General features: G+C 44.6%; 1 protein-coding gene, 1 long non-coding RNA gene and 1 pseudogene across 2 annotated transcripts in view; 1 reads left to right on the plus strand and 2 right to left on the minus strand.

The window, feature by feature from the left end:
- Window positions 1–475: 475 nt before the first annotated feature.
- Window positions 476–1,417, plus strand: OR10P1 (olfactory receptor family 10 subfamily P member 1). The gene has a single exon (XM_008003559.3). It carries the CDS (start codon window positions 476–478, stop codon window positions 1,415–1,417), a length of 942 nt encoding a protein of 313 aa, XP_008001750.3.
- A 237-nt stretch (window positions 1,418–1,654) lies between these two features.
- The window catches only part of LOC119623882 (uncharacterized), a 46,928-nt gene continuing 23,428 nt past the window's right edge, over window positions 1,655–25,154 (minus strand). The window contains exon 3 of the long non-coding RNA XR_012094512.1: window positions 1,655–2,888. This is a non-coding gene — a long non-coding RNA (uncharacterized lncRNA). The remainder of the gene's footprint in view (window positions 2,889–25,154) is intronic.
- LOC103238477 (proteasome subunit beta type-3 pseudogene) lies at window positions 18,712–19,343 on the minus strand (annotated as a pseudogene).

The raw sequence follows: 25,154 nt of genomic DNA on the forward strand, positions 1-25,154 counted from the left end.
TCTAAATCCACAGCTCACTATGGTGAACATTAGACACCAGTTCGGGACAGTCCCTGGTGCTACCCAGTTTCTTTTGGGCCTCAGCATCCGTCTAGAGAGTACAAAAGGGCCTAGGTCATAGCAACTGCTCCACCCCTCACTCTGGAGAGAAATCCAAAGATCAGAGCTAGAGTCTCTACATATGGGAGTCAGGCCCCAGGCATAGGACAAGAGCACAGGAAACAGTGAGAAAGGCATCGAATCCAGTCAAGAGACCTGGATTCAAGTTCCAGGCCTGCCACTTTCTAGATATTATCTCAGCCACATTATTTAATCTCTCTGAGACCTATGGCTCATTCAGAGAGAAGATATTAATTCTCTCACTTGATTTTGAGAGGAACTGTGTGGAAAGTGCTTTACCAAATTACAGAAATGTTGATTGTTATTTCTAAATAACTTCTCTTCTTGGCTGTGCCTCAGCTTCTGGCCTGGAGTGATGGCTGGGAAAAACCATACTACACTGCCTGAATTCCTCCTTCTGGGATTCTCTGACCTCAAGGCCCTGCAGGGCCCCCTGTTCTGGGTGGTGCTTCTGGTCTACCTGGTCACCTTGCTGGGTAACTCCCTGATCATCCTCCTCACACAAGTCAGCCCTGCCCTGCACTCCCCCATGTACTTCTTCCTGCGCCAACTCTCAGCGGTGGAGCTCTTCTACACCACCAACATCGTGCCCAGGACCCTGGCCAATCTGGCCTCCCCACATCCCCAGGCCATCTCTTTCCAGGGCTGTGCAGCCCAGATGTACGTCTTCATTGTCCTGGGCATCTCCGAGTGCTGCCTGCTCACGGCCATGGCCTATGACCGATATGTTGCCATCTGCCAGCCCCTGCACTACTCCACCCTCTTGAGCCCACGGGCCTGCATGGCCATGGTGGGCACCTCCTGGCTCACAGGCATCATCACGGCCACCACCCATGCCTCCCTCATCTTCTCTCTACCTTTTCCCAGCCACCCAATCATCCCACATTTTCTCTGTGACATCCTGCCCGTACTGAGGCTGGCAAGTGCTGGGAAGCACAGGAGCGAGATCTCCGTGATGACAGCCACCGTAGTCTTCATTATGATCCCCTTCTCTCTGATTGTCACCTCTTACATCCGCATCCTGGGAGCCATCCTAGCGATGGCCTCCACCCAGAGCCGCCGCAAGGTCTTCTCCACCTGCTCCTCCCATCTGCTTGTGGTCTCTCTCTTCTTTGGAACAGCCAGCATCACCTACATCCGGCCGCAGGCAGGCTCCTCTGTTACCACAGACCGCGTCCTCAGTCTCTTCTACACGGTCGTCACACCCATGCTCAACCCCATCATCTACACCCTTCGGAACAAGGACGTCAGGAGGGCCCTGCAACACCTGGTGAAGAGGCAGAGCCCCTTGCCCTGAAGGGACTCGGAGGATGTCTGCTCACTCACTCGCTGCTCATCCTCCCAGCCTTCAGGGGCTGGATTTAAACCCCACTCTCACAGAAATCATGCAACGCTTCAAAAGAAAAGGCTTCTTGGAAGGAAGTGCTGAAATTAAAGCAGAGATAAATCTATATATTGTCTCTTATTCCAGAGTCCACACTCACTATCAGAGCATGGGTTATTAGGCCGAGGTAGAATGGAAGTGATTGCTGCCTTAGGGAAAGAACATTTATTTAGCATCTTCTAGATTGTTTTGGATCCCTGAGCACAGTGATTGCCATGGCTGCACCGGTAGCCAGAGGTCCGTGTCAGTCATGAAAGCAGGTGTCTGTGAACTTGACTTCCAACTAAGTGACCCACCCAAAGCCTGTGTAGGAGTTTACCAAGCCCCTGTGTTACATTTTCTTCCACCTGTGTCTGAGCCTTCCTCTACTCAGTGGAACATCTATTCTGCCCTTGGCCTTCAGGAAGAGGGGCATCTGAGGGTTCCAGTCATAAGGCTCTCTCCTTCCCAAGATACCAGCACAAAAGGCAAGATGGTCAGATGGTGTCAAAAATGACCAAGTTAGACATCAGGAAAAGCTATCTCCAAGGACAACCTATACATGTCTCCCAGAAACACACTGGGGTGTCCTGCTCTGGATTCTTTTAGGAAAGAGCTGGTCAGGGATTCCAGAAGACCCATCAGCTTGAAAGGCAGGATCCAGAGCTGGAGCTAACCAGGGAGCCAGAAGCAGGACATGGTGGAAGCAAAGCACTCCCATCCCTCTATGCTGAGGTGCCACCGGCTGCCCACCTCCCTCGGGCCAGGGACAGAGGTTTCTCCCGCTTTTTTACCTGGAGTCCCCCATAGCTAAAGAACAGCAGAAGGCCGAGGCAAAAGGACAGGCTGTTCCAGGTCCCCTCTATCCCCTCACCTCTCACACACCGTTACCACCTTTGTGTCCTCTAGCCAAGAAACGCCAGAAGCTCTGGCTCTCAGTGAGGAGAGACCTCAACATTTCATCAGTAACATGAACGGTTCAGGAAATGATGGGAACCCAGTCTTCCCTCTTACCACCCCTGTGGTCTTCAAGGGGTCCTTATCCCCCACAGAGACTCTGCTCTTGTGCTAGGGAGTAACCACGGGAATCGGTGTGTTCTTCTGTAGCCCAGCATCTGCACCCACTTCTTTCTTTCTTTTTTTTTTTTTTTTTTTGACGAAGTTTTGCTCTTGTCGCCCAGGCTGCAGTGCAATGACGCAGTCTCGGCTCACTGCAGCCTCCACCACCTCCCAGCTTCAAGCAATTCTCATGCCTCAGCCTCCCAAGTAGCTGGGATTACAGGCACACCCGGCTAATTCTGTATTTTTAGTAGAGACGGGGTTTCACCACGTTGGCCAGGTTGGTCTCGAACTCCTGACCTCAGATGATCCCGTCAAAATAAGTCTCATGAAGTTGATCTCATTCCTAGAAGTAGAGAGTAGAATGGTGGTTACCAGAGCCTGGAGAAGGAAGTGGGGAAGGAGACACAGGGAGAGATTAGTCAGTGGATACAAAGGTACATTTAGAAGGAATAAGTTCTAGTGTTCTATGGCACCATAGGGTGACTTATGTCACCTACTGTACTGTAGATTTCAAAATAGCTAGAATAGAGAATTCTGAATGTTTTCAACACATAGAAATGATAAAGGCATAAGATAATTATAAATTTAGAAAGGAGGATTTTCTTTTTCCTAAGATAGGGTCTCACTTTGTCACCCAGGCTGGAATGCTGTGGTATGATCTCAGCTCACTGCAACCTCAACCTCCCTGGTTCAAATGATCCTCCAGCCTCAGCTTCCCAAGTATCTGGGACTACAGGCACATGCCACCGCACCAGCTAATTTTTTGTTTTGTTTTTGTTTTTGTTTTTGTTTTTTGTAGAAACGGGGTTTCACCATGTTGCCCAGGCTAGTTTCAAACTCCTGAGTTCCAGTGATCTACCCACCTCAGCCTCCCAAAGTGCTAGGATTATAGGCGTGAGCCACCACCCCTGGAAAGAGGCTTTATTTCTTAAAAAACTATTGCAGCATGTAAGGTGGCCATTCTAACAGGCTGGGAAGCATAGGTTCCAGTCAAAGCCCAAAAGGTAGGCACTTCAAGGGAGAGGCAGGTGGAACAGGGATTTATGTGCTAAGCAGGTTGGCCAAGTGTACACATTCAGTAGGTTATGGGAGGACCTAGGAATATTCCTGAAGGTGGTCCTAACATGTATGTGCTAAATAAACATGTATGTAGCATATGACCCATGTTCACCTTGGGATGCAAACTTAACATTTAAATGCATTATGATTTAGGGGCCAATCAAAGCTGTAGCTATGGCTTGTGGAACAGGGGAGTCAGTCAGTAAGTGTCTGGTGGTGGAGGAGCTACGACTGTTTTACTATTGCTTATCTCGAGGCCAGAGTTGTTTAGCTGCTAAAGAAAAAGGAAAACCTTGTAGCAGTTAGAACGTAGTTTATTCTTTAAGTATAGGAATATGTGACTTAACCTTTGCCTGGCATGGCCTTAAGTCCTGTTCACAATTTGGTATCTTATTGCCACAAAGAGTCTATTATGTCAATCTCATGATCTCTATTTTAACATTAATGCTGGTCAATTGTTGTGTCTAAACCATAGAAGAGAGGAGGTATAATAAAGCGTGTCTGACCTTCCATTCCATCACGGCTGAGGACTCAGTTTTTGAGGTTTCTCAGTGGGTGGGGGACTTAGGATTTCATCTTTAGTTTACAATATGCTAAATATCTTGATTTACTTATTATACAAATGTATACATGTATTGAAACATCACACTGTACCCCACAAATATGTACAATTATTATATGTCAATTAAAATAATAGGCCAGGTGCAGTGGCTCATGCCTGTAATTCTAGCACTTTGGAAGGCCGAGGCAGAAGAATTGCTTAAGACTAAGAGTTTGAAATCAGCCTGGCCAACATAGCGAGACCCTGTCTCTATTTAGGTTTTCTTAATTAAAATAATAAAACAAAATAAGTGTCACACTCCCTGCATTCACCACTATCTCCCAGTTACAGACAGAGGATCCATACAAATTACAGGTCACTCCAAGCAGGGGCTCACCGTTTGAAGGGAAAAGAGTACATGTGGCCAAAGGCAGGCCAGCCTGAAAGAAAAACCAAAGAAGGCAAAACTGCTCTCTACAGTACCATGAGTAACTAAGGTCGCTCCCCCAGCTATGAAGAAGCAAGTCAGGGACCAGAGAGGGCGGCAGGAAGTGTTTCTACCTTGTTTCCCTCTGGAAGCAGAATAAAAAATCCTTTCACCTTGTGGAAAGCCTAAGGATCAGGGTAATTACTAGTGCTCCCATCTCCACTGAGAACAGACCATAAGGATGTTGTGGGTCACTTGAGAACTTGGGGGCTCATCCTCAGTGACAAGATCAGGTTTGAGTTTTAAAAGATCATTCTAGCTGTGGTATGGAGAATAGGTAATAGAGACACCAAAAACAGACACAGAGACCACAAACCAGTCCGTCAGTCAGGGTACTTGGTTGCAAGCAACAGATTCCACGCTGATCATCTTAAGCAAAGTCTAACTATTCAAAGAAGGTTTCACAGTGCACAGCGTCTCCAAGGGGACCAGGTTCTCCAGCCACATGGCCGGGGTGGCACTCAGCACTGAGTGTCAACTCCATGGCACTGGCAGCACAGTTCACGCAGCACTGCCCAGTGACTACAGCTGGCTCTCGGGACGGCATGCCTGGGCTCTGCCAGATGCCTTCCCTACAAGCTCCTTAGATGGTGAATTCTGCATCCTCCTCTGTAGGATCTGGAAAAGCAACTTACCTTGGGGAATGAAGACCAGTGAGGCATAAAACTTCCCAAATGTGGAAAGCGTGTTCAAAGACACTGGACAGACAGAAAAAAAGACAAACGTCCCCCAGAGATGCCACTGCTGCAACCAGGATCCAGGTGGCCAAGACACTCTACTGAAAAGATAAAGAGATATAGTGCAGTGATCTGGAGCAGGCAGAACTTGAGATGATTAGAATCTGAACAGGAAGCATGGAAAGACAGTCAAACCAGAATGAATAGTAATAAGAATAGCTAACATCACATACATGCTATGTACCAAAGACTATACTAACCTCTTGACTAGTAACTGTCTTATTTAATCCCCACAAAAACTCTACAAGGTACAGATTCCAATTTTATGGGACCTAAAGCTTATACAATTTAGGACTGCTCTATTTAATACAAAGAACCTATAAGTACAAATATTAAATTAGCTACAAATATTTATTTAAAATAAAAACATAAATTACCAAACTTAGAAATGTTTTTAAACTGGTAAATGCCAGAAATATCAAACAATTCAGAAAAAAAAAAATATTTGTATTAATTAACTATCTCAATAATTCCTTATTTCTCATGGATTTTGATGCATACTATTTGATCACCTTTTCATATGACAATTATTTTTGTCTTTTGTCTTTTTTTTTTTTTTTTTTTTGAGACAGGGTCTTACTCTCATCCAGGCTGGAGTGCAGTGGCATGATCACGCCTCACTGTAGCCTTGACCTCCCAGGCTCAAGCAGTCCTCCCATCACAGCCTCCTGAATAGCTGAGACCACGGATGTGTGCCACTGCACTTAGCTAATTTTTTGTTTGTTTGTTTGTTTGTTTGTTTGGTAGAGACAGAGTCTCGCTTTGTTGCCCAGGCTGCTAACTCTCCTGCTCAAGCGATCCTGCCTCCTCAGCCTTCCAAAATGCTATGATTACAGGCATGAGCCACCGCACCTGGCCCAACAATGATTTTGTAAGACAAGTTCTACAGGGAGATTAGAAAGATGATTGGTCTTTCCCCTAGGATAGTTGATTGAAATGTATTTGTTCTTTTATTGATAGTGTAGGGGCAAAACTTTTTCAACTTCACAACTCATTATTGGTAATTTTATATAAATTTTTAGAATGGTTGTCAAATTTGGTCAAACCACTATCAACTTTCTCTTATATATTAGTTATGGTATTTAACAATATTCAAGTTTTCCTGTGCAGTGACTTATCTTAAACAGTCTTTGCACTGACCCTACTCATTAACCAGTTTGTCTTCAAAGTTACCATTATAGTAGCATATTAAAATTTATCTTATCTTCTTTGATGTCAGTATTATATGTCAAATCTGCAAGAAATCTAAATCTTTTCCCAATGTCTTTATATGACTCACTCCTCTTCATCAATTGGATGATGTTCAAGTTTTTCTAAGGCTGCATAACAAGCCACCCCAAGTCTAGTGACATAAAAACAACAATTATATTTCTTTTTTTTGTTTTTTGTGAGACAGAGTCACCCTCTGTCACCTAGGCTGGCATGCAGTGGAGTGAGCTCAGCTCCCTGCAAGCTCCACCTCCCGGGTTCACGCCATTCTCCTGCCTCAGCCTCCAGAGTAGCTAAAACTACAGGTGCTCACCACCACGCCTGGCTGATTTTTCTTTTTTTTTTTTCTTTTTTTTTTTGTATTTTTAGTAGAGACGGGGTTTCACCATGTTAGCCAGGATGGTCTCGATCTCCTAACCTCGTGATCTGCCTGCCTTAGCCTCCCAAAGTGCTGGGATTACAGGTGTGAGCCACTGCGCCCAGCCCAATCACTTTTTATTATGCTCCCAATCTGGCAGAACAGAAATTTAGACAGGGCACAACAAGGAGGTTTGTGTTGCTCCATGACATCTGGGTGCTCAGCTGGGAAGACTGAACAGATACATGTGACTGGAATAGCTAAAAGCAGCAGCGTCTAAAGGTTCCTTCCTTCAAATGTGTGGTGCTGCACTTTGTCCCACAATGCTGAGTGGCATAGCACAGTTTGGGGAATAAGTATTCCTGGAAGTCATTCATACATCAGAACAGCTATTAATAACTTAACTATACCCAAAAGTGACTGTGAACCACACAAACATATCCCACCAAACTCAATCTATATCGAACTCAACTTTGCCTTAGATCCAAAAATATCCATGGCTACTTCAACACCCCCCAGCACAAGAGGAAATGTGACAGAGAGGAAGCGAGAGTGAAAAAGACAGACATTGCAACAGCCTGCAGTTAACACATCACTTCTGCAATTTATATAAGGACATATGACCACAAGAACACAATTGCTAAGGCTCTTTCCATGCCTTTATGAAGGACCCATACAAATGAAGGGCCCCAAAGCTTAAGCTTGACAGTAGGTCCACCTGTAGGTCCACTCTATTGTTATCAACCAGTTGAGGAAACTGAGGCACAGAGACATTAAACAACTTTCCCTAGGCAACACAGCTAGGAAATAACCGACTTGAGTTTCCAACTCTAGAGCCCATGCTTTCAATTCTCCCTCTGAAAACGCGAGTTTGGAGAAAGTAGAAATATGAGGGCAGCCAAGGAGCTAAGGAGCATAAACAGAGGGGCAGGAGTGAGAAAAGGAGATCAGTGACGCAAGATGTCGGGGGCGGGGACTGGGGACCCTCCTCCACTGGAAGTCACTTCCTTTCACCTGGACTGGGTATGCAAATCTTGAGAAAGAAAATGCATTTTTTTCCCATCTCATAAGCAGAGAAGATTCCAGAAGCTATTTGCTGTCACCCAGCAGGGCACAAGGTCACCCGTCTTGTCTTGCCTCAGGGTTACATTGGCTTTCTCACTCCGCACCACCAAATCCACAGGCACCTTGATCAGGTCACCACCCCATAGAGCACCACACTGGTTCATTCTATTGATGAAACTACACTGACAGCATCTGGAGAGAAGAAAATGGCAGGTACCTTTGATGTACATTTATACCTAGGAGATAAATTTAGGGGCCTGGCCCCTCTGTGAGGGTTTTCTGGGGATATCAAGGTATCTCCTCAAATGTTACAGACAAGTTGCCTCACCTTTTGCTCCCTACAGTAAGAAAAGACCTCCTGTGGTTATCTGGATTTGGGAAGGGACATATAGTCCTTTTGGGTCGGCTGCTTCAACCCACTTATCGGATGTCTTAAAAGCCAGAGGAAGCAAAGGCTCTCCCAGTGGCCCATGCTGCAGTTCTGCCGCTGGGCCTCCCAACTGCCCAGCAGACCGTAAGAAGCTCAGTGGCAGTGGCAGTGGAGCCTGTGGTAAATCCAAGAGGTGAATCACAGATTTGGGAGCCAAACTTTGCCCTTTGGGGCAAACAATCAAGATCCTTTTGTAAAACTGTTCTTGGGTTGCTTATAGACAACGGTATACACTGAACAGCTGACCACTGGACACCAGGTGACTGTGGAACAGTATTGCACACCATGAATTGTGTGTAATTTGACCCACTCATCCTAAAGTTAGGTATCCCCAATAGCACTTAATAGACAAGTGAAACTGGTAAATTCAGATGGGGCCCAAGCACATCCTGAAAACAAAAGGAGGTTGCATCTACCTCATTCTCCAGCAAACCAATCTTTTTCTGGGTGGATGGGGATGTGGGAGCAGGAGCTTGCTCTGTCGCCCAGACTGGAGTGCAGTGGTAAAATCAAGGCTCACTGCAGCTTCGAACTCCTAGGCTCAAGTGATCCTCCCACCTCAGCCACCCAAATAGCTAGGACCACAGGCACATGCCATGACATCCAACTAATTTTGTATTTTTATTTTTGTAAAGATGAGGTCTTGCTATGTTACTCAGGCTGGTCTTGCACTTCTAGCCTCAAGTGATCCTCCCACCTTGGCCTTCCAAAGTGCTAGGATTACAGGTGTGGACCACTGATCTTGGCCCCAATTCATTCTTAATAGGCCTGCAAATAGAAGGGTCATAATGGCAGGAAAGGAGGCCATCCATGAACTTAATAACAGGGTCTTCCCCCCAAGCTCTAAGTGGATAGAGCTTGTGGGAGACAAAGTTCTATCCACTTCTACAGAAGCCATTAGGCCCAAATTTGTGGATTCCCTAAACTCTGACAGACAAGACACAGGCCTGTGATCTTAGCTAGTCCTAGCAGATGCAACTGCCTAAGACTTTGAATCAGGTGCAAGTGATTCAAAGAAGTAGAGGAAAGTTTACAATTCATTTTGGTGATGACCACAGTGGCATCCAAGGCCCACCAGCAGCAGCCTCAGCACCTGCACAGTGCCAGAGGAGTCACCGGCAACAGTGCTAGCAGTGCCTGCAGCGTCCTAGCCAACCAGCCCTGCGCCATGACCTGGCCTGTGGTTCTTTTGGTTCCTGATCATTGCCTCTCAGCTTCTTTTGGTTCCTGATCATTGCCTAAGCCTGGTTTTCCAAGATTCCTCTCAACTCCTTGAGCTACCAGAGTCAGGTTTTCTCTAACCCGGAATTGTTCACCTGCTTCTTTCCTCCTCTTCCGTGGCCCTTAGGGTCCATCTAATCATTTCTGAGTTATCCCCCTCATAGTTCACACCAGGATTTCCTCTTTTCCAAAAAGAGGAAAAGTGATTTTGTGTCTTCATTGGATCCTTTCTGCATCATAAGAATATTAAGTATCTATACCTTCCCCATTCTTCACTTCCCTGTGCCATCTCCCAACTCATTCCTGACTCTTAGTTCATTTCCCTACCCTGAAAATTGTGGAAAAAGAGGGGAAAGACATTCGATTGGACTGTAAAGCAATAAAAATTTTTGTGGAGAGAAATTTGGCAAAATATTTCAAATGCTCTAAAACTATGCATCAAATGCTCAAAAACATTTTGACCTAGCAATTCGCTTTCTAGAAGTTTGTGCTAAGAAAAGCATTAAGTAATATATAAAGATACAAGTGCAACAATCTCCATCTCAGTAATATTTACAAGAAAAAAATGTTAAATTCCAGTGATGGAATATTGTTTAAAATTTTGTACATCTGGCCAGGCGCAGTGGCTCACGCCTGTAATCCCAGCACTTTGGGGGGCCAAGGCAGGCGGATCACCTGAGGTCGGTAGTTCGAGGCCAGCCTGACCAACATGGAGAAACCCCATCTGTACTAAAAGTACAAAATTAGCCAAGCATAGTGGCACTTGCCTGGAATCCCAGCTACTCAGGAAGGCTGAGGCAGGAGAATCACTTGAACCCAGGAGGCAGAGGTTGCAACGAGCCAAGATCACACCATTGCACTCCAGCCTGAGCAACAAGAACAAAAAAATCTCTGTTTCAAAATAAAAAAAAATTTGTACATCCACATAGTAGGATGCTGTATGGATATTAAAATCATGTTTTAGAAGTCTACTGATGTAGAACAATGTTACAATATAGTTTAATAAAGTAGAAAATAACTGTTATGAATTAGTTTAGACAATATAATCCCATTTTTAGTATATATATTTTTTATTATATATACAGTTTAGACAATATAATCCCATTTTTAGTATATATATGTTATATATATTATATATAAATTATTGCAGTCTGTATATATATACACATATATGTATATATGTATTATTATATATGTATAAAAATACGTATATATACACATATTATTATGTGTATATATATACAGACTGCAATAATTTGCCAAGGATATTATTAACACCAAAGTATTAAGATTTCGTTTTCTTCTGGATGCAAAATTCTCAGCAATTAACACTGTAACCTTTGTAAACTGAAAATCAATTTTTTTAATTATAAAAACGAGGCATTTATTAAGAGATGACCTGAAAACTATGATTTTCCTGATTTTCTTTTTTTTTTACTTTTAAGTTTAGGGGTACACGTGCAGGTTTGTTACATAGGTAAATTTGTGTCATAAGGGTTTGTTGTACAGACTATTTTGTCACCCAGGTATTAAGCCTAGCACCCATTAGTTATTTTTCCTGATCCTCTCCCTCCTCCCAACCTCCTCCCTCTGAAAGGCCCCAGTGTGTATAGCTCCCCTCTATGTGTCCATGTGTTCTCATCATTTAGCTCCCACTTATAAGTGTATATATATATACACACACACACACATATATATATATTCTATTAGTTCTATCCCTCTAGAGAATCCTGACTAATACAGTGTATATGGATCACATTTTCTTTATTGAGTCTACCACTGATAAGCATTTAAGTTGATTCCATGTCTTTGCGATTGTGAGTAGTGCTGCAATGAACATACGCATGTATGTGTCTTTAAAATAGAATCATTTCTATTCCTTTGGGTGTATACCCAGTAATGGGATTGTGAGTCAAATGGTATTTCTGTTTTTAGGTCTTTGAGGAATTGCCACACTGTCTTCCACAATGGTTGAACTAATTTACACTCCCACTAACAGTATATAAGTGTTCCTTTTTCTCCACAACCTCATTAGTATCTGTTTTGTTTTTTGCTTTTTAGTAAAAGTCATTCTGACTGATGTGAGATGGTATCTCATTGTGGTTTTGATTTGTATTTCTCTAATGATCAGTGATGTTGAGCTTTTTTTCATAAGCTTCTTGACTGCATGTACATCTTCTTTTGAAAAGTGTCTATTCATGTCTTTTGCCCACTTTTTAGTAGGATTGTTTGGTTTTTTTTCCTATACATTTAAGTTGCTGGATATTAGACCTTTGTCAGATGCAGAGTTTGCAAAAAATTAAGAAAAACAAAACAAGTTCAGTCATGCTGTGCCATTGCCACCTTCATGTTCCCAAGGCCAGACTGGAGGACGGGGCCAGAGGAGGGCTCGTGCTGCCCCAGGAGGCATCCAGGCAAAGACAAAGGCCACAGCAGGAAAGCTGTGGGAGAGGCCACAGGAACAGCCCAGCTCTCCTTCCCACCCAGAAAACCCCTCTGAACAAGAAGAAGATTAGCCAGGGGAGTTGAGGGAAAATGGCAGGACCTTCCTCAAGGATGGGGACTTAATGGACACCAGGGTGGTTCCAGTCACCCGAGTTCTGGGCTCTAGGCGCAAAGAGCTGGGACCAGCAGGACAGCTGCCTTTGAGAAAGTGGTTGAGAATATGGGCAGAAAAGTGGGTGCGCAGACAGAATAAAGCTGACAGGAGACCAGAAGAAAAATGGATCCACCATGAGGCAGAGAGTGAGTGGGAGTGAGAGCAAGAGTGAGAGAGAAGACAGGATCGAAGATCACGGATAAAGGCCCAGTGGGGCTTTACCTTCAGATGGGGCCCCTCCTGGGCAGCTCTCGCAGCAGCTCAATCTCCCCAAGAGCCTGGTTCCCAGAGCAGAAAGTGGGGAGGGAAAGTAGGCAGGGCAAGATGAAGAAGGGGGAATAAAGTTTTGCCCAGGGACCAAGGAAAAGGAAGTGACTTTCTCCTGACTCATCACCGTGCCTGAACTCCTGGGTCCGGGGACTCCATCCCAAGGACAGTAGAGAGACCACATGAGGAGGGAGCTGGGATTTATTTGGGGTCCGTCAGCAAGGCCTGAATGAAGCTGGGCTCATAAATCAAGTGTTTCAATGCCTTGGCCAATCTCTATCTGCTAAACTGCCCAGCCCATTGCCCAAAGGGCTCCCTTCTGCCATTGTGGCCCATGCATAGAACTATTCCCTAGCTTAGCTGCCTTCTTCTTTTATATACATACATATAATTTTTTATGAGACTCTCTGACACCCAGGTTGGAGTACAGTAACACAAACACAGTTCACTGCAACCTGAAACTCCTGGGCTTAAGCAATCCTCCCACTTCAGCCTCCCAAGTAGCTGGGACTACAGCACACACCACCACATCTGACTAATTCTGGAAAGTACTTTTCAAAAATCCTTTTGTAAAACAGCGCTAATCTTCAGAGAAAAAAAACCGCTGAATGAGAAACAGGCCTGACTTGTGGGAGAATTTCCCAATCCAGCCAAGGGGTTCAGCCCACTCCCTAGCTGCTGCAAAAGACTTCAACATTCTCTATCCTTTAGAAATAGGAAACATTCTCTTAGACCTGAGTTGGGGCAAATGACATCTACTGCAGCAGGGGATGACAGAGGTGACACAAAAGAAAGGATTTCTCAAGCATTAATGGTTCAATGAATAAAAAATTGTAGGTCCTTAGTGTGTGATATGGTCTGGCTGTGTCCCCACCCAAATCTCATCTTGAATTGTGGTTCCATAATCTCCACATGTGGTGGTAGGGACCCCGTGGGAAGTAATTGAATCATGGAGGTGGTTTCCCCCATGCTATTCTCATGATAGTAAGTTCTCACAAGATCTGATGGTTTTATAAAGGGCTTCCCAATTCACTCAGTTCTCATTCTTCTCTCTCCTGCCACCATGTGAAGAAGGATGTGTTTGCTTCCCCTTCTGCCATGATTGTAAGTTTCCTGAGGCCTCCCCAGCCATGCTGAACTGTGAGTCAAACCTCTTTCCTTTATAAAATACTCAGTCTTGGATATGTCTTTATTAGCAGTGTGAGAACAGACTAATACAGTAAATTGGTACCACACAGAGTGGAGCACTGCCGTAAAGATACCCAAAAATGTGGAAGCAATTTTGGAACTGGGTAACAGGCAGAGGTTGGAACAGTTTGGAAGGCTCAGAAGAAGATAGGAAAATGTGGGAAAGTTTGGAACTTCCTAGAGACTTGCCTAATGGCTTTGACCAAAATGCTGATAGTGATATGAATAATTAAGTCCAGGCTGAGGTGGTCTCAGATGGTGATATGGTTTTGTTCCTGGACCAAACTGAGGGTCGAGCTGCAATTTCTCAGGGCCCAATAATGAGATGCAGAGGAACTGGGGAGGAAGAGAATTTTTATTTCTGCAACCAGCTACTGGGAGAATGCCTGGAAAGTATCGCCAGACCAACTCAAAATTACAAAGTTTTCCAGAGGTTACATCCCTTCTAAGCTGTATGTCTACATGTAAGTGTGTATTTATCTAAACACATAAGTAATTAACTTCTTTTAATCTATAACTAAGATCTGAGTCCTGAAGACCTTCCTCTGGACCCTCAGTAAATTTACTTGATCTAAATGGGTCCAGGTGCTGGGGTGATTACCCTTATCTTGTCTCCCACTAAATCATGGAGGTTTGGGGAGTTCCTTCAGACTCCTAATAAACTTGTTTGTGGAGGCCTGCGGAGTTTCTTCAGACCCACAGTAAAATTTGTTTTTGTTTTTGTTTTTGTTTTTGTTTTTTTTGAGACGGAGTCTCGCTCTGTCGCCCAGGCTGGACTGCAGTAGCCGGATCTCAGCTCACTGCAAGCTCCGCCTCCCGGGTTTACGCCATTCTCCTGCCTCAGCCTCTCGAGTAGCTGGGACTACAGGCGCCTGCCACCTTGCCCGGCTAGTTTTTTGTATTTTTCGGTAGAGACGGGGTTTCACCGTGTTAGCCAGGATGGTCTCGATCTCCTGACCTCGTGATCCGCCCGACTTGGCCTCCCAAAGTGCTGGGATTACAGGCTTGAGCCACTGCGCCCGACCAAAATTTGTTTAATCATAAGTGGGTCCTGTTAAGAATTCCTTCACTATTTTGTCATGCATTAAGGCCCAAAGAAGGCCTATGCAAAACTCTTGATGGGCTATTGTTACATCTCAGCCTTTGTATAAGGGCACTGGCTTTTAATATTTAACTTAACCACTCAGTCAGTACTGAGTATGTGATATGGAGTTGTTATGGAGGCCTGTGTTAGTGAGACCTGGCCTGCCACAGTTTGGTTGTGTCCCCACCCAAATCTCACTTTGAATTGTAGTTCCCATAATCTCCACTTGTTGTAGGAGGGACCTGGTGGGAAGTAATTGAATCACAGGATCAGTTACCCCCATGCTGCTGTTCTCATGATAGTGAGTTCTCACAAGATGTGATGGTTTTATAAGTGACTTCTCCACCTTTTGCTCATCATTTCCCCTTCCTGCCATCATGTGAAGAAGGACATGTTTGCCTCCCCTTCCACCATGATTATAAGTTTCCTGAGGCCTCCCTAGCCACGTGGAACTGTGAATCAATTAAACTCTTTCCTTTATAAATTACCCAGTCTCAGTCCTTTATAGCAGCATGAGAATGGACTAATACAGATGGAGATAAGGAACTTGTTGGAAACCCAGAGTAAATGGCACTCTTGCTTTGCAAAAAGACTGGTGGCATTTTGCCTCTGCCCTAGAGATCTGTGGAAGTTTGAACTCGAGAGAGAAGATTTAGGGTACCTGACAGAAAAAAATCTCTAAAGCAGCAAAGCATTCAAGAGGTGACAGGGCATAAAAGTTTGGAAAATGTGCAGCCTGACAATGCAGTAGAAAAGAAAACCTCATTTTCTGGGTAGAAGTTCAAGCCAGTTGCAGAAATTTGCAAAAGTAATGAGGAGTCAAATGCTAATCACCAAGACAGTGGGGAAAATACCTCCAGGTCATGTCAGAGATTTTCACCGCAGCCCCTCCCATCACAGGGCCCCAGGCCTAGGAGGAAAAATTGGTTTCTTGGGCTGGGTCCAGGGCCCCCTGGCTATGTGCAGCCTCAGGACTTGGTGCCCTGTGTCCCAGCCACTCCAGCCATGGCTGGGGCCAAGGTATAGCTCAGGCCATGGCTTCAGAGGGTGCAAACCCCAAGCCTTGGCAGCTTCCACTTGATATCGAGCCTGCAGGTGTACAGATGTCAAGAACTGAGGTTTAGGAGCCTCCACCTAGATTTCAGAGGATGTATGGAAATGTCTGGATGCCCAGACAGAAGTTTGCTGCAGGGGCAGAGCTCTCATGGATAATCTCTGCTACGGCAGTGCAGAAGAGAAATGTGGGATTGGAGCCCACTCACAGATTCCCCACTCGGGCGCTGCCTAGTGGAGCTGTGAGAAAAAGACCACCGTGCTCTGGACACCAGGATGGTAGATACACTGACAGCTTTTCCACCCTTGCACCTGGAAAAGCCATAGACATTCAACACCAGTCATTAAAGCAGCTGGGAGGGGGCCTGTACCCTGCAAAACCATGGGGGTGGAACTGCCCAAGGCCATGGGAGCCCACCTTTTGCATCAGTGTGACCTGGATGTGAGACATAAAGTCAAAGGAGATCATTTTGGAAATTTAAGGTTTAGTGACTGCCTTATTGGATTTCAGACTTGCATGGGTCCTGTACCCCTTTGTTTTGGCCAATTTCTCCCATTTGGAATGGGTGTGTTTACTCAATGCCTTTACTCCCATTTATCTAGGAAGTAACTAACTTTCTTTTGATTTTACAGGCTCATAGGCAGAAAGAACTTGCTTTGTCTCAGATAAGACTTTGGACTTGGACTTTTGGGTTAATGCTGAAATGAGCTAAGACTTTGGGGAGCTGTTGAAAATGCATGATTGTGTTTTGGAATGTGAGGACATGAGATTTGGGAGGGGCCAGGGGTGGAATGATATGGTTTGGCCGTGTCCCCACCCAAATCTCATCTTGAATTGTAGTTCCCATAATCACCACGTATGGTAGGAGGGACCCGGTGGGAGGTAATTGAATCATGGGGGCGGTTTCCCCCATGCTATTCTCATGATAGTAAGTAAGTCCTCACAAGATCTGGTGGTTTTATAAGGGGTTTCCCCCTTTACTCAGCACTCATTCTCTCTCCTGCCACCCTGTGAAGTGGTGTCTTCCACCATGATTTTAAGTTTCCTGAGACCTCTCCAGCCATGCTGAATTGTGAGTGAATTAAACCTCTTTCCTTTGTAAATTACCCAGTCTCAGGTATGTCTTCATTTTCAGCATGAGAACACAGTAATATATTATGTATGTCACTTAACCAAGAAAGGAGTTTTCTTCATTGTCACAGATTCACATCCTCATAGTGTTCTTTGGAGATACTTCTAATACAAGGCAGTCTCTTGTTTGTTTGGGTTATTCTTTCTTTTTTCGGTTGCAAAAGTGTGTTAAAAACTCCAAAACATATATGTAGATAGCTTGCCCTCAAGGAGGGAAGACATAACCCCCTACTCCTGAAGTGTGGGCTACAGATAGTGACTTTCCAGAAAGGAGAGGAAAAGGAACAACTTTACCATAGAGCAACCTGACAAACACACCACCTCAGGCGGGTGGCTATGGTCAACATTGACAGTGACAGTCCCTTATAAAACCACCAGATCTTGTGAGAACTTACTCACAATCATGAGAATAGCATGGGGGAAACCGCCCCCATGATTCAATTACCTCCCACCGGGTCCCTCCCACCACACATGGTGATTATGGGAACTACAATTCAAGATGAGATTTGGGTGGGGACACGGCCAAACCATATCATTCCACCCCTGGCCCCTCCCAAATTTCATGTCCTCACATTTCCTCTATGGCCTTCCTCCCAAAATCCATAACCCCAGACTAATCGTGATAAAAACACCAGATAAATTTTAATAACTGGGCCGAGCATGGTGGCTCACGCCTGTAATCCCAGCACTTTGGGAGGCCAAGGCAGGTGGATCATGAAGTCAGGAGATCGAGACCATCCTGGCTAGCACAGGGAAACCCTGTCTCTACCAAAAATACAAAAAAATTAGCCGGGTGTGGTGGCAGGAGCCTGTAGTCCCGGTTACTCTGGAGGCTGAGGCAGGAGAATGGCGTGAACCTGGGAGGTGGAGTTTGCAGTGAGCCGAGATCGCACCACTGTCCTCCAGCCTGGGCAATAGAGCAAGACTCCATCTCAAAAAAAAAAAAAAAATTCAATCATAGGGCATCCGAAAAACACCTAATTATTCCTTGAAATTGTCAAGATCATCAAAAACAAGGAAAGTCTGAGAAATTAGGGAGACATGACAATCGGTGGTAATATGTTATCCTGGATGGAGTCCTGAAACAAAAAAAAACCAAAGGCATTACATGAAAACTAAGAAAATCTGACTAAAGTACAGACTTGAATTAATAATAATGTATCAATATTGGTTCATTAATGGTGACAAATGTACCTACAATTTAAGACGATAAGAAAGGAAACTGGGTGTGGAGCATATGGGAATCGTATGTACTATCTTAGCGATTTTTCTGTAAATCCAAAACTATTCTAAAACAAAGTATTATTCTTTAAAAGTTTTTTGACATAGAAGTTTATAATATATTGCTAAACAATAAAAAAGATTAAAAATATTACATTTTCAATAAAATGTGTATCCAGATCAATACCTGACAGATACATACATATCTGGATAAAATATGTATCTAGATATATAAAATATATGCATTCAGGTCAATAGATGATAGATAGACACATACATACCAAAGTATTAACAATGATAAGCTCTAAGTGAAATGGATTTGGGTGTTCATTATGTTGTTTTGGTTTTGTATTTTTATATTTGAGATCCACGAATCATACAATAGGAAAATAGTGTATAAAACATTCAAACAAAATGATGGAATGTTTTATTGTATTTTGATATTTTTAAGAAAGGATATATACATATATATATATATATATTTTTTTTTTTTTTTTTTTTTTTTTTAAGTGGGCTGTGGGAGCAGGGTTAGTCCATTAGGGCCTTCAGTGTCGTGGTGGTGATTTTGTCCTTCTCAGTGATGTGGACAATGACTCCCATGCCTGACACTGCATTCCGGTCCACAGCATTCCGCATGGCTTGGAATATGATTTCAAACAGGTGTTCTGGATCCATGTTGGACTCCCAGAGGGACTCGCACATTTCATACATTCGTTCTGCACAGGTGCCACTGACCATAAAGTCATCAGTCACCATGGGGCAGCCAATGAGGTCTAGAGAGCAAATAAACGGCTTAAAGGTCTTCAGGTCCAACCCAGCAATGACTGGCTCAATATAGTAGGGGCCAGACCGTTTCTCAGACAAGAGGCCTTGGCCACCATGCTCATAAGGGTGTAAGATTTGACAGCCGACCTTCCTTCAACTCACACAGGTTCAGCCGGAACTTGAGGCACTGGACAACTGTCTGGATGTCAGTGACGAGCCGGGCCAGATGGATATAGAGCCGGTCACCCATGGGAAAGATCTTCTGGAAGTCCGTGGTAACCATTTGGGCCTGGATTCCGAAGCGCCTGTCTGCGGCTATAGCCACGCAACTCTTCTCCTTCATGGCCATGACGGCCCCTCGGTTATGGGACATAATATACATGATTGTGGTATACTAGGAACCGTCCATCGCCAGCGCAATTCCGGTAAACTGGATCTAGCCTTCCCTTATTTTGACATTTTTAACGCCTAATTTATTTTTAACTAATTGTGCGTACTTTACGCCTTTAGAAATGTTTTAACAATAGTTTTATTTTGTAGTTCGGGTGCGGTGGCTCACGCCTGTAATCCCAGCACTTTGAGAGGCCTAGGTGGGAGGACGGTTTGAGCCCAGGAGTTCAAAACCAGCCTGAGCAACATAGGGAACCCCGCCCCCCACCCGCTGCCGTCTCTACAAAAAAAATACAAAAATTATCCAGGGGCAGTGGCGCCGCCTGTGGTCCCAGCTACTCGGGAGGCTGAGGTGAGAGAATCACTTGAACCCAGGAGGTGGAGGTTGCAGTGAGCTGAGATCGCACCACTGCACTCCAGCCCATGAGACAGAACCAAACCCTGCCTCAAAAAAAAAAAAAATTATTTGATCAATAGTGAATGTTCCCCAGCTGTCAGTGCTTTTTTTTTTTTTTTTTTTTTTTTTTTTTTTTTTTTTTTTTTTTTTGATACGGAATCTCACTCTGTCTCCAGGCTGTAGTGCAATAGCGTGATCTCCATTCACTGCAGCCTCCGCCTCCCGGGTTCAAGCAATTCTCCTGCCTCAGCCTCCTGAGTAGCTGGGACTACAGGTGCGCACCACCATGCCCAGCTAATTTTTGTTATTTTAGTAGAGACAGGGTTTCACCATGTTGGCCAGGATGGTCTCACACTCCTGACGTCGTGATCCGCCCGCCTGGGCCTCCCGAAGCGCTGGGATTACAGGCGTGAGCCACCGCGCCTGGCAGTCAGTGCACATTTTTTAAATGCATGCGTGGTAGAAAGGCTACAAGCAGAACACAGAGTGCTAAGTACTTACATTGTTTCCAGCTTTAAGATGTGCAAAATCTCTGAAATTTCTGGTTAAGGTAAGTCAAAAATAAAAATAAGGAGTAGAGTCTGAAAATGGACCAAAACTTGAAGTTTTGTTTGTTTTTTCCAAAAATCTGCCGTTCTGGAGCCGGTTCAAATGGGGTCATATCGCCCCCGTGTGGTAAATCTCTGAACAGCCATGTTCAACAAGGCATCCCCTCTCCCTGAGCTGCCTGGGAGACGGTAGAGCGGGTCTTGAACATCTTCTACTGGTCCAAACCCCTCAGTCTGCACAGGAGGACGATGAAGTCGAGAAGAACTCATTTAGTTTACCCAAGATCAATTAGTGAATTAATGAGTGAGCTAAGACCACTAATAATATATGTCATGTATAGGACAGGGCACTGTTACATAAATCACCACCTGATACAAAGTTTAAATAATCCCACTTTACTGATGAGAAAACTGGGGTGAGAGAAATGGAGTGCCTTGTCCGAGGTCACACAGCCCTACAACAACAGAGCCAGACCCAAACTTAGTCTATCTGCCCCCTAAGCCAGTGGAACTAGACACTATAAACCCAGCCTCCAAACACAATGCCCACCCCTCCTGTCTCTGTAACATGTCTGCCTCTGGATCACAGGAAGAAGATGCCCTGGAGACATCTGCTCTTATTCCATCATGTGGCAGAAGAGGAAACAAAGGCAGAGAAGAATATGGTTTATCCACAGTCACTGAGGGTCAGAGCTGGGGCTTGAATCCATGACTCCAGGATGCTGGTCTAACGCTGTCTCTAGGGCTGTTCCACCAGCCCATCTACTGCAAGTCTATGTGTGGACGTGTACCTTGTGTTGAATGTGTCAAGGGCTGTGTGTGTGTGTGTGTGTGTGTGTGTGTGTGCAGGACAATCCTACCCACAGAAAGAGCAGCCAGGGAAGCCCAGAGTAATCACCACCAGTAAAGGTAGCTTTTCCAATCAGCACCTGTTCCATCGCAGAGCCATGAAGTCAGAGGCAGGGATCAAAGTTTAGGGGAAGGAAGGGGCCATTGGTGATGTAAGGTACCACAGCTGGGCCCCGGAGAGACTGAGGGTGCTTCCATGGGTGCAAGATCCCAGAGACTTACTTCACCAAAGTCCAGAGTGCAAAGCTCAGAGGGTCACATAGGCCACCATGGGACCAGACATTGTACGAATAGGAAGAGTTTAAGCCACAAGCCTGCCTTCCCAAGACAGAAGCCTCTTCCATGCTCCTGCCTCAGCAGCAGAGCTCAGTGTCTCTACATGGATCCTGGGGGAGGAACAGGCACATTGAGATAGGGGACAAAGATGGTGCAAGAAGTGGCCCTGGCAGGAGAGTGTCAAGCATGGCCAGAGATAGGGGCAGAATTTCCCTGATGCCCCCAAGGCAGGGGCTCCCTAAGTGCCAATGAGTTCAAGCCAGAGCACCTAAGGGCAAGGTGTGAGGCAGCACAGGACAGAGGCCACAGGTCCTGTGAAAATGTATATCCATGCACAAGACAGTCCACTCTCACTCCAAATGGGACGTCCTCCAAATGGAGAAGGAAGGAATGAGGGAAGTCAAGGGAAGGGAAAATGAACTGAAGAATACCATGAACATAAGAGAAGGGAGACCATGACCACAGAGGTCTACAAAGAAAAAACAAAAAGAAAGGGGATCAGAGGCTGTTGGCCAACCCACAAAGTTAGGAGGTGAAACTGGCCTCAAGTTGTAGTTGAAGACATTGCAATTAGACCCAGGAAATTAGAATTGTGGTGGTCTCTTCCCTAGAGATCATGAACACAGATGAGGGAACAGAGCTGCTAGGAGAGGGGGCCCAAAGGTGGGCGGCACTGGGTGGTGTATTCCCATATAAGTCTGGGGAAGCCATTTACCCTGAACCCTGCAACTTCTTGACTCTCCTGGGCAAAATTCTGGGGTGGTGGTGCCGTTGTTTATTTGTTTGGTTTTTTGGTTTGTTTTTTTTTTTTTTTTCTTGCAGAAAATGTGTGAGCAAAGATCTTACCTGTGCTAAGAGTTCCTGAGAGAGAGTACTTGAGGCAGGGGACTGGCCTCTGTAAACCCCTGAGATCCTTTTTACTCTAAAAGTCTAAGCAGTAAATGGTCTACATCCGAATGCAACGTAATGATTAACAAATACTTTCTCCCCACAGCTGCTGAGTAAGTTTTAATTAATTCCCTGGGGTCAGTGAAGTCTCTCTGTTTCCCTGAGGGCTGCTCCCCAGCTCCACAGCACCCAGTGCCTCTGCCACAGTCATTACCTGCTCCAAATGGGACCATCTCCATGAAGCACAACTGTAATCACAGCCATAATAATTCCACAATTACTTTTGTCCCTCAACATTTAAAAAAAGAAAAGATTTGCAGCCTAGCAATGAATAGAGCACTTCTGCAATTTCATTGCATCATCTCATTTGGTAGTCACATCAACCCCAGAGATAAACCTAGCAGGTATTCATTAATACTCTGGTTTAGTGATAGGAAATTAAGGAGCCAGGTGACTCCTTAGTCACCGGGCCAAAGTCACTTGGCCAACAAGAGCGGAACTCAAACTTGAAACCTAGAAGCCTAAGCCTCAGCTCCCAGTCCAGGACACTCCCTAATATACTACCCAGTCCTGCCCACCTGAGAGCCCCCTCTCCTACCAGCTCTGTTCCTACATCTGTTATTTGTCCTCTGAAAGCCCAGCTTTTTCCAACACTAAAAGACTGCAGTGTCCGGCACAGCAACCCAAGAACAGCTGATCTCCTCTAGGAACCCCCTATCTCCTCATACCCTGATTCCTCAGCACCCGCCCAGTCTCCTGGAGTGGGAAGTACACCCTATGGGGAGGTCACTGGTTCCTGCCCACAGACCTCACTATGCCTCTGTCATACCACCCACAACTCTTCCCGCCACTCCCATCTCATGGCTAAGGAGAGATTCGCTGCTTATATTTATTTTTTCGGAGTCCTGTTGCACAGCATAAATAGCTTACCAAGACATGTAAAACACCAGAGATGACAGATATTAAAACTAGGAACAAATAAATAAAAAGAAAAAAAAAAGACTTTAAAAAAGAAAGACGGAAATAGGGATCTAAAATCGAACCAGGAATGGAACTTAAAAATGTGAAATACAAGACCTGTACCCTTCCTAAGGGTGAGCCACAAGTCTGACTCAAAACTGCTCAGCAGCCAACCCAAAAAGGAAAGTCTGGTCTGTTCTGGAGTTCACCGTGTCCATGAGATAAAACAGACAGATGACACAGGGAAGCACAACTATTCTTGGAACTGAGACCAGACAGAAGTTTCTCCCAAGGACACTCCCAGAGAGATGACGGTGGTTCACAGCCTTACCATTGCCCTGACAGTGAGTTTCCCGGGATGGATTCTAAGAGCTGCCCTCAACACAGGGGAGGCCCTGACACTGAGGGACCTCTGTGGTTGTGGGAGAGACAGGATGCACCATGACCCTGCTCTTTCCCGATGAGTTTGATGTAAGGCAGGACTGTTCAATCTTGGTACTAGTGACATTAAGGCCAGATAATTCTTTGTTGTGGGGGCTGTTCTGTGTATTGTAGGATGTTTAGCAGCATTCCTGGTCTCTGCCCACTAGATGCCAGTAGCATCCTTCCCTCCAGTTGTGATACCACAATGTCCCCAGATGTGGCCAAATGTCCCCTGAGGGACAAAATTGCCCCCAGTTGAGAACCAATGATCCAAGAGTAGAAATCATTGCTATTTTCCTTTTAACATAGAAAGGCAAAGAAGGAATATCTAGTTTTGTTTCTATTTTGTTACAGGTTTATTGAGGTACAATTTGTATACCATAAAATCCACTCATTTAACATACACAATTTAGTGGGTTTTACTATAGGGTTTTAGTAACCTATAGATTACTATAGGACACAGGATTATGCAACCATCATCACTGATTTTAGAACACTTTATCAATTCAAAAAGTATCTCTCTACGCCTTAGCAATCACTCCTCATTCTTCCTTCCTCCCAACCCCCAGCAATCACTACCATATGGTCTCTCTATGGATTTGCCTATTCTGGACATTTTATACAAATAGAATCATGCAATGTGTGATCTTTTGTGACTGGCTTTTTCACTCAGCTTGATGTTTTCAAGGTTCATCAGTGTAGCATGTATTAATACTTCAATCCATTTATTGACAAATAATATTCCATTGTATGGATATATTATTTCATTTATCCATTCATTGTATAGACATTTGTGTTGTGTAAACTTTGGGACTATTATGCATATTTCTACTATGAATGCACATGTACAAGTCTTTGTGCAGACACATGTTTTCAGCTTTCTTGCATGTATACCTAGGAACTGAATTGTTGGGTCAGATGGTAACTCTACGTTTAGTATTTTGAGGAACTGCTAAACAGTTTTCCAAAATGGCTGCATCACTTTATATTTTCGCCAGCAATGAATGAGGGTTCCAATTTCTCCAGCTCTTCATCAACACTTGTTATTGTCTTTATTTTAGCCATCCTAGTGGGAACGAATTGGTATCTCCTTGTGGTTTTGATTTCCATTTCCCAGTGGCTAACGATGCTGAGCATCTTTCATGTCCTTACTGGCCATTTGTATCTCTTCTTCAGAGAGGTGTCCGTTCAAATCCTTTTTTCATTTTTTGATTGGGTTATTCAACTCTTTGTTGTTGAGTTATAAGACTGCTTTTTGTATTCGGGATACAAGGCTATTACTAGATATAATTTACAAATATTTTTTCCTATTCCATGGATTATCTTTTTACTTTGTTGATGGTAGCCTTAGAAGCACAAAAAGGTTTTTTGTGGGTTTTGTTTTTTGGTTTTTTTGAGACAGAGTCTCATTCTGTCCCCAGGCTGCAGTGCAGTGGCGCAATCTTGGCTCACTCCAACCTCT

The sequence above is a fragment of the Chlorocebus sabaeus genome, chromosome 11 (assembly GCF_047675955.1).
Source record: "Chlorocebus sabaeus isolate Y175 chromosome 11, mChlSab1.0.hap1, whole genome shotgun sequence".
Lineage (NCBI taxonomy): Eukaryota > Metazoa > Chordata > Mammalia > Primates > Cercopithecidae > Chlorocebus > Chlorocebus sabaeus.

What these genes read in the sequence shown, in the direction of transcription:
- OR10P1 (XM_008003559.3), top strand. Translation starts at nt 476, where the DNA reads ATGGCTGGGAAAAACCATACTACACTGCCTGAATTCCTCCTTCTGGGA.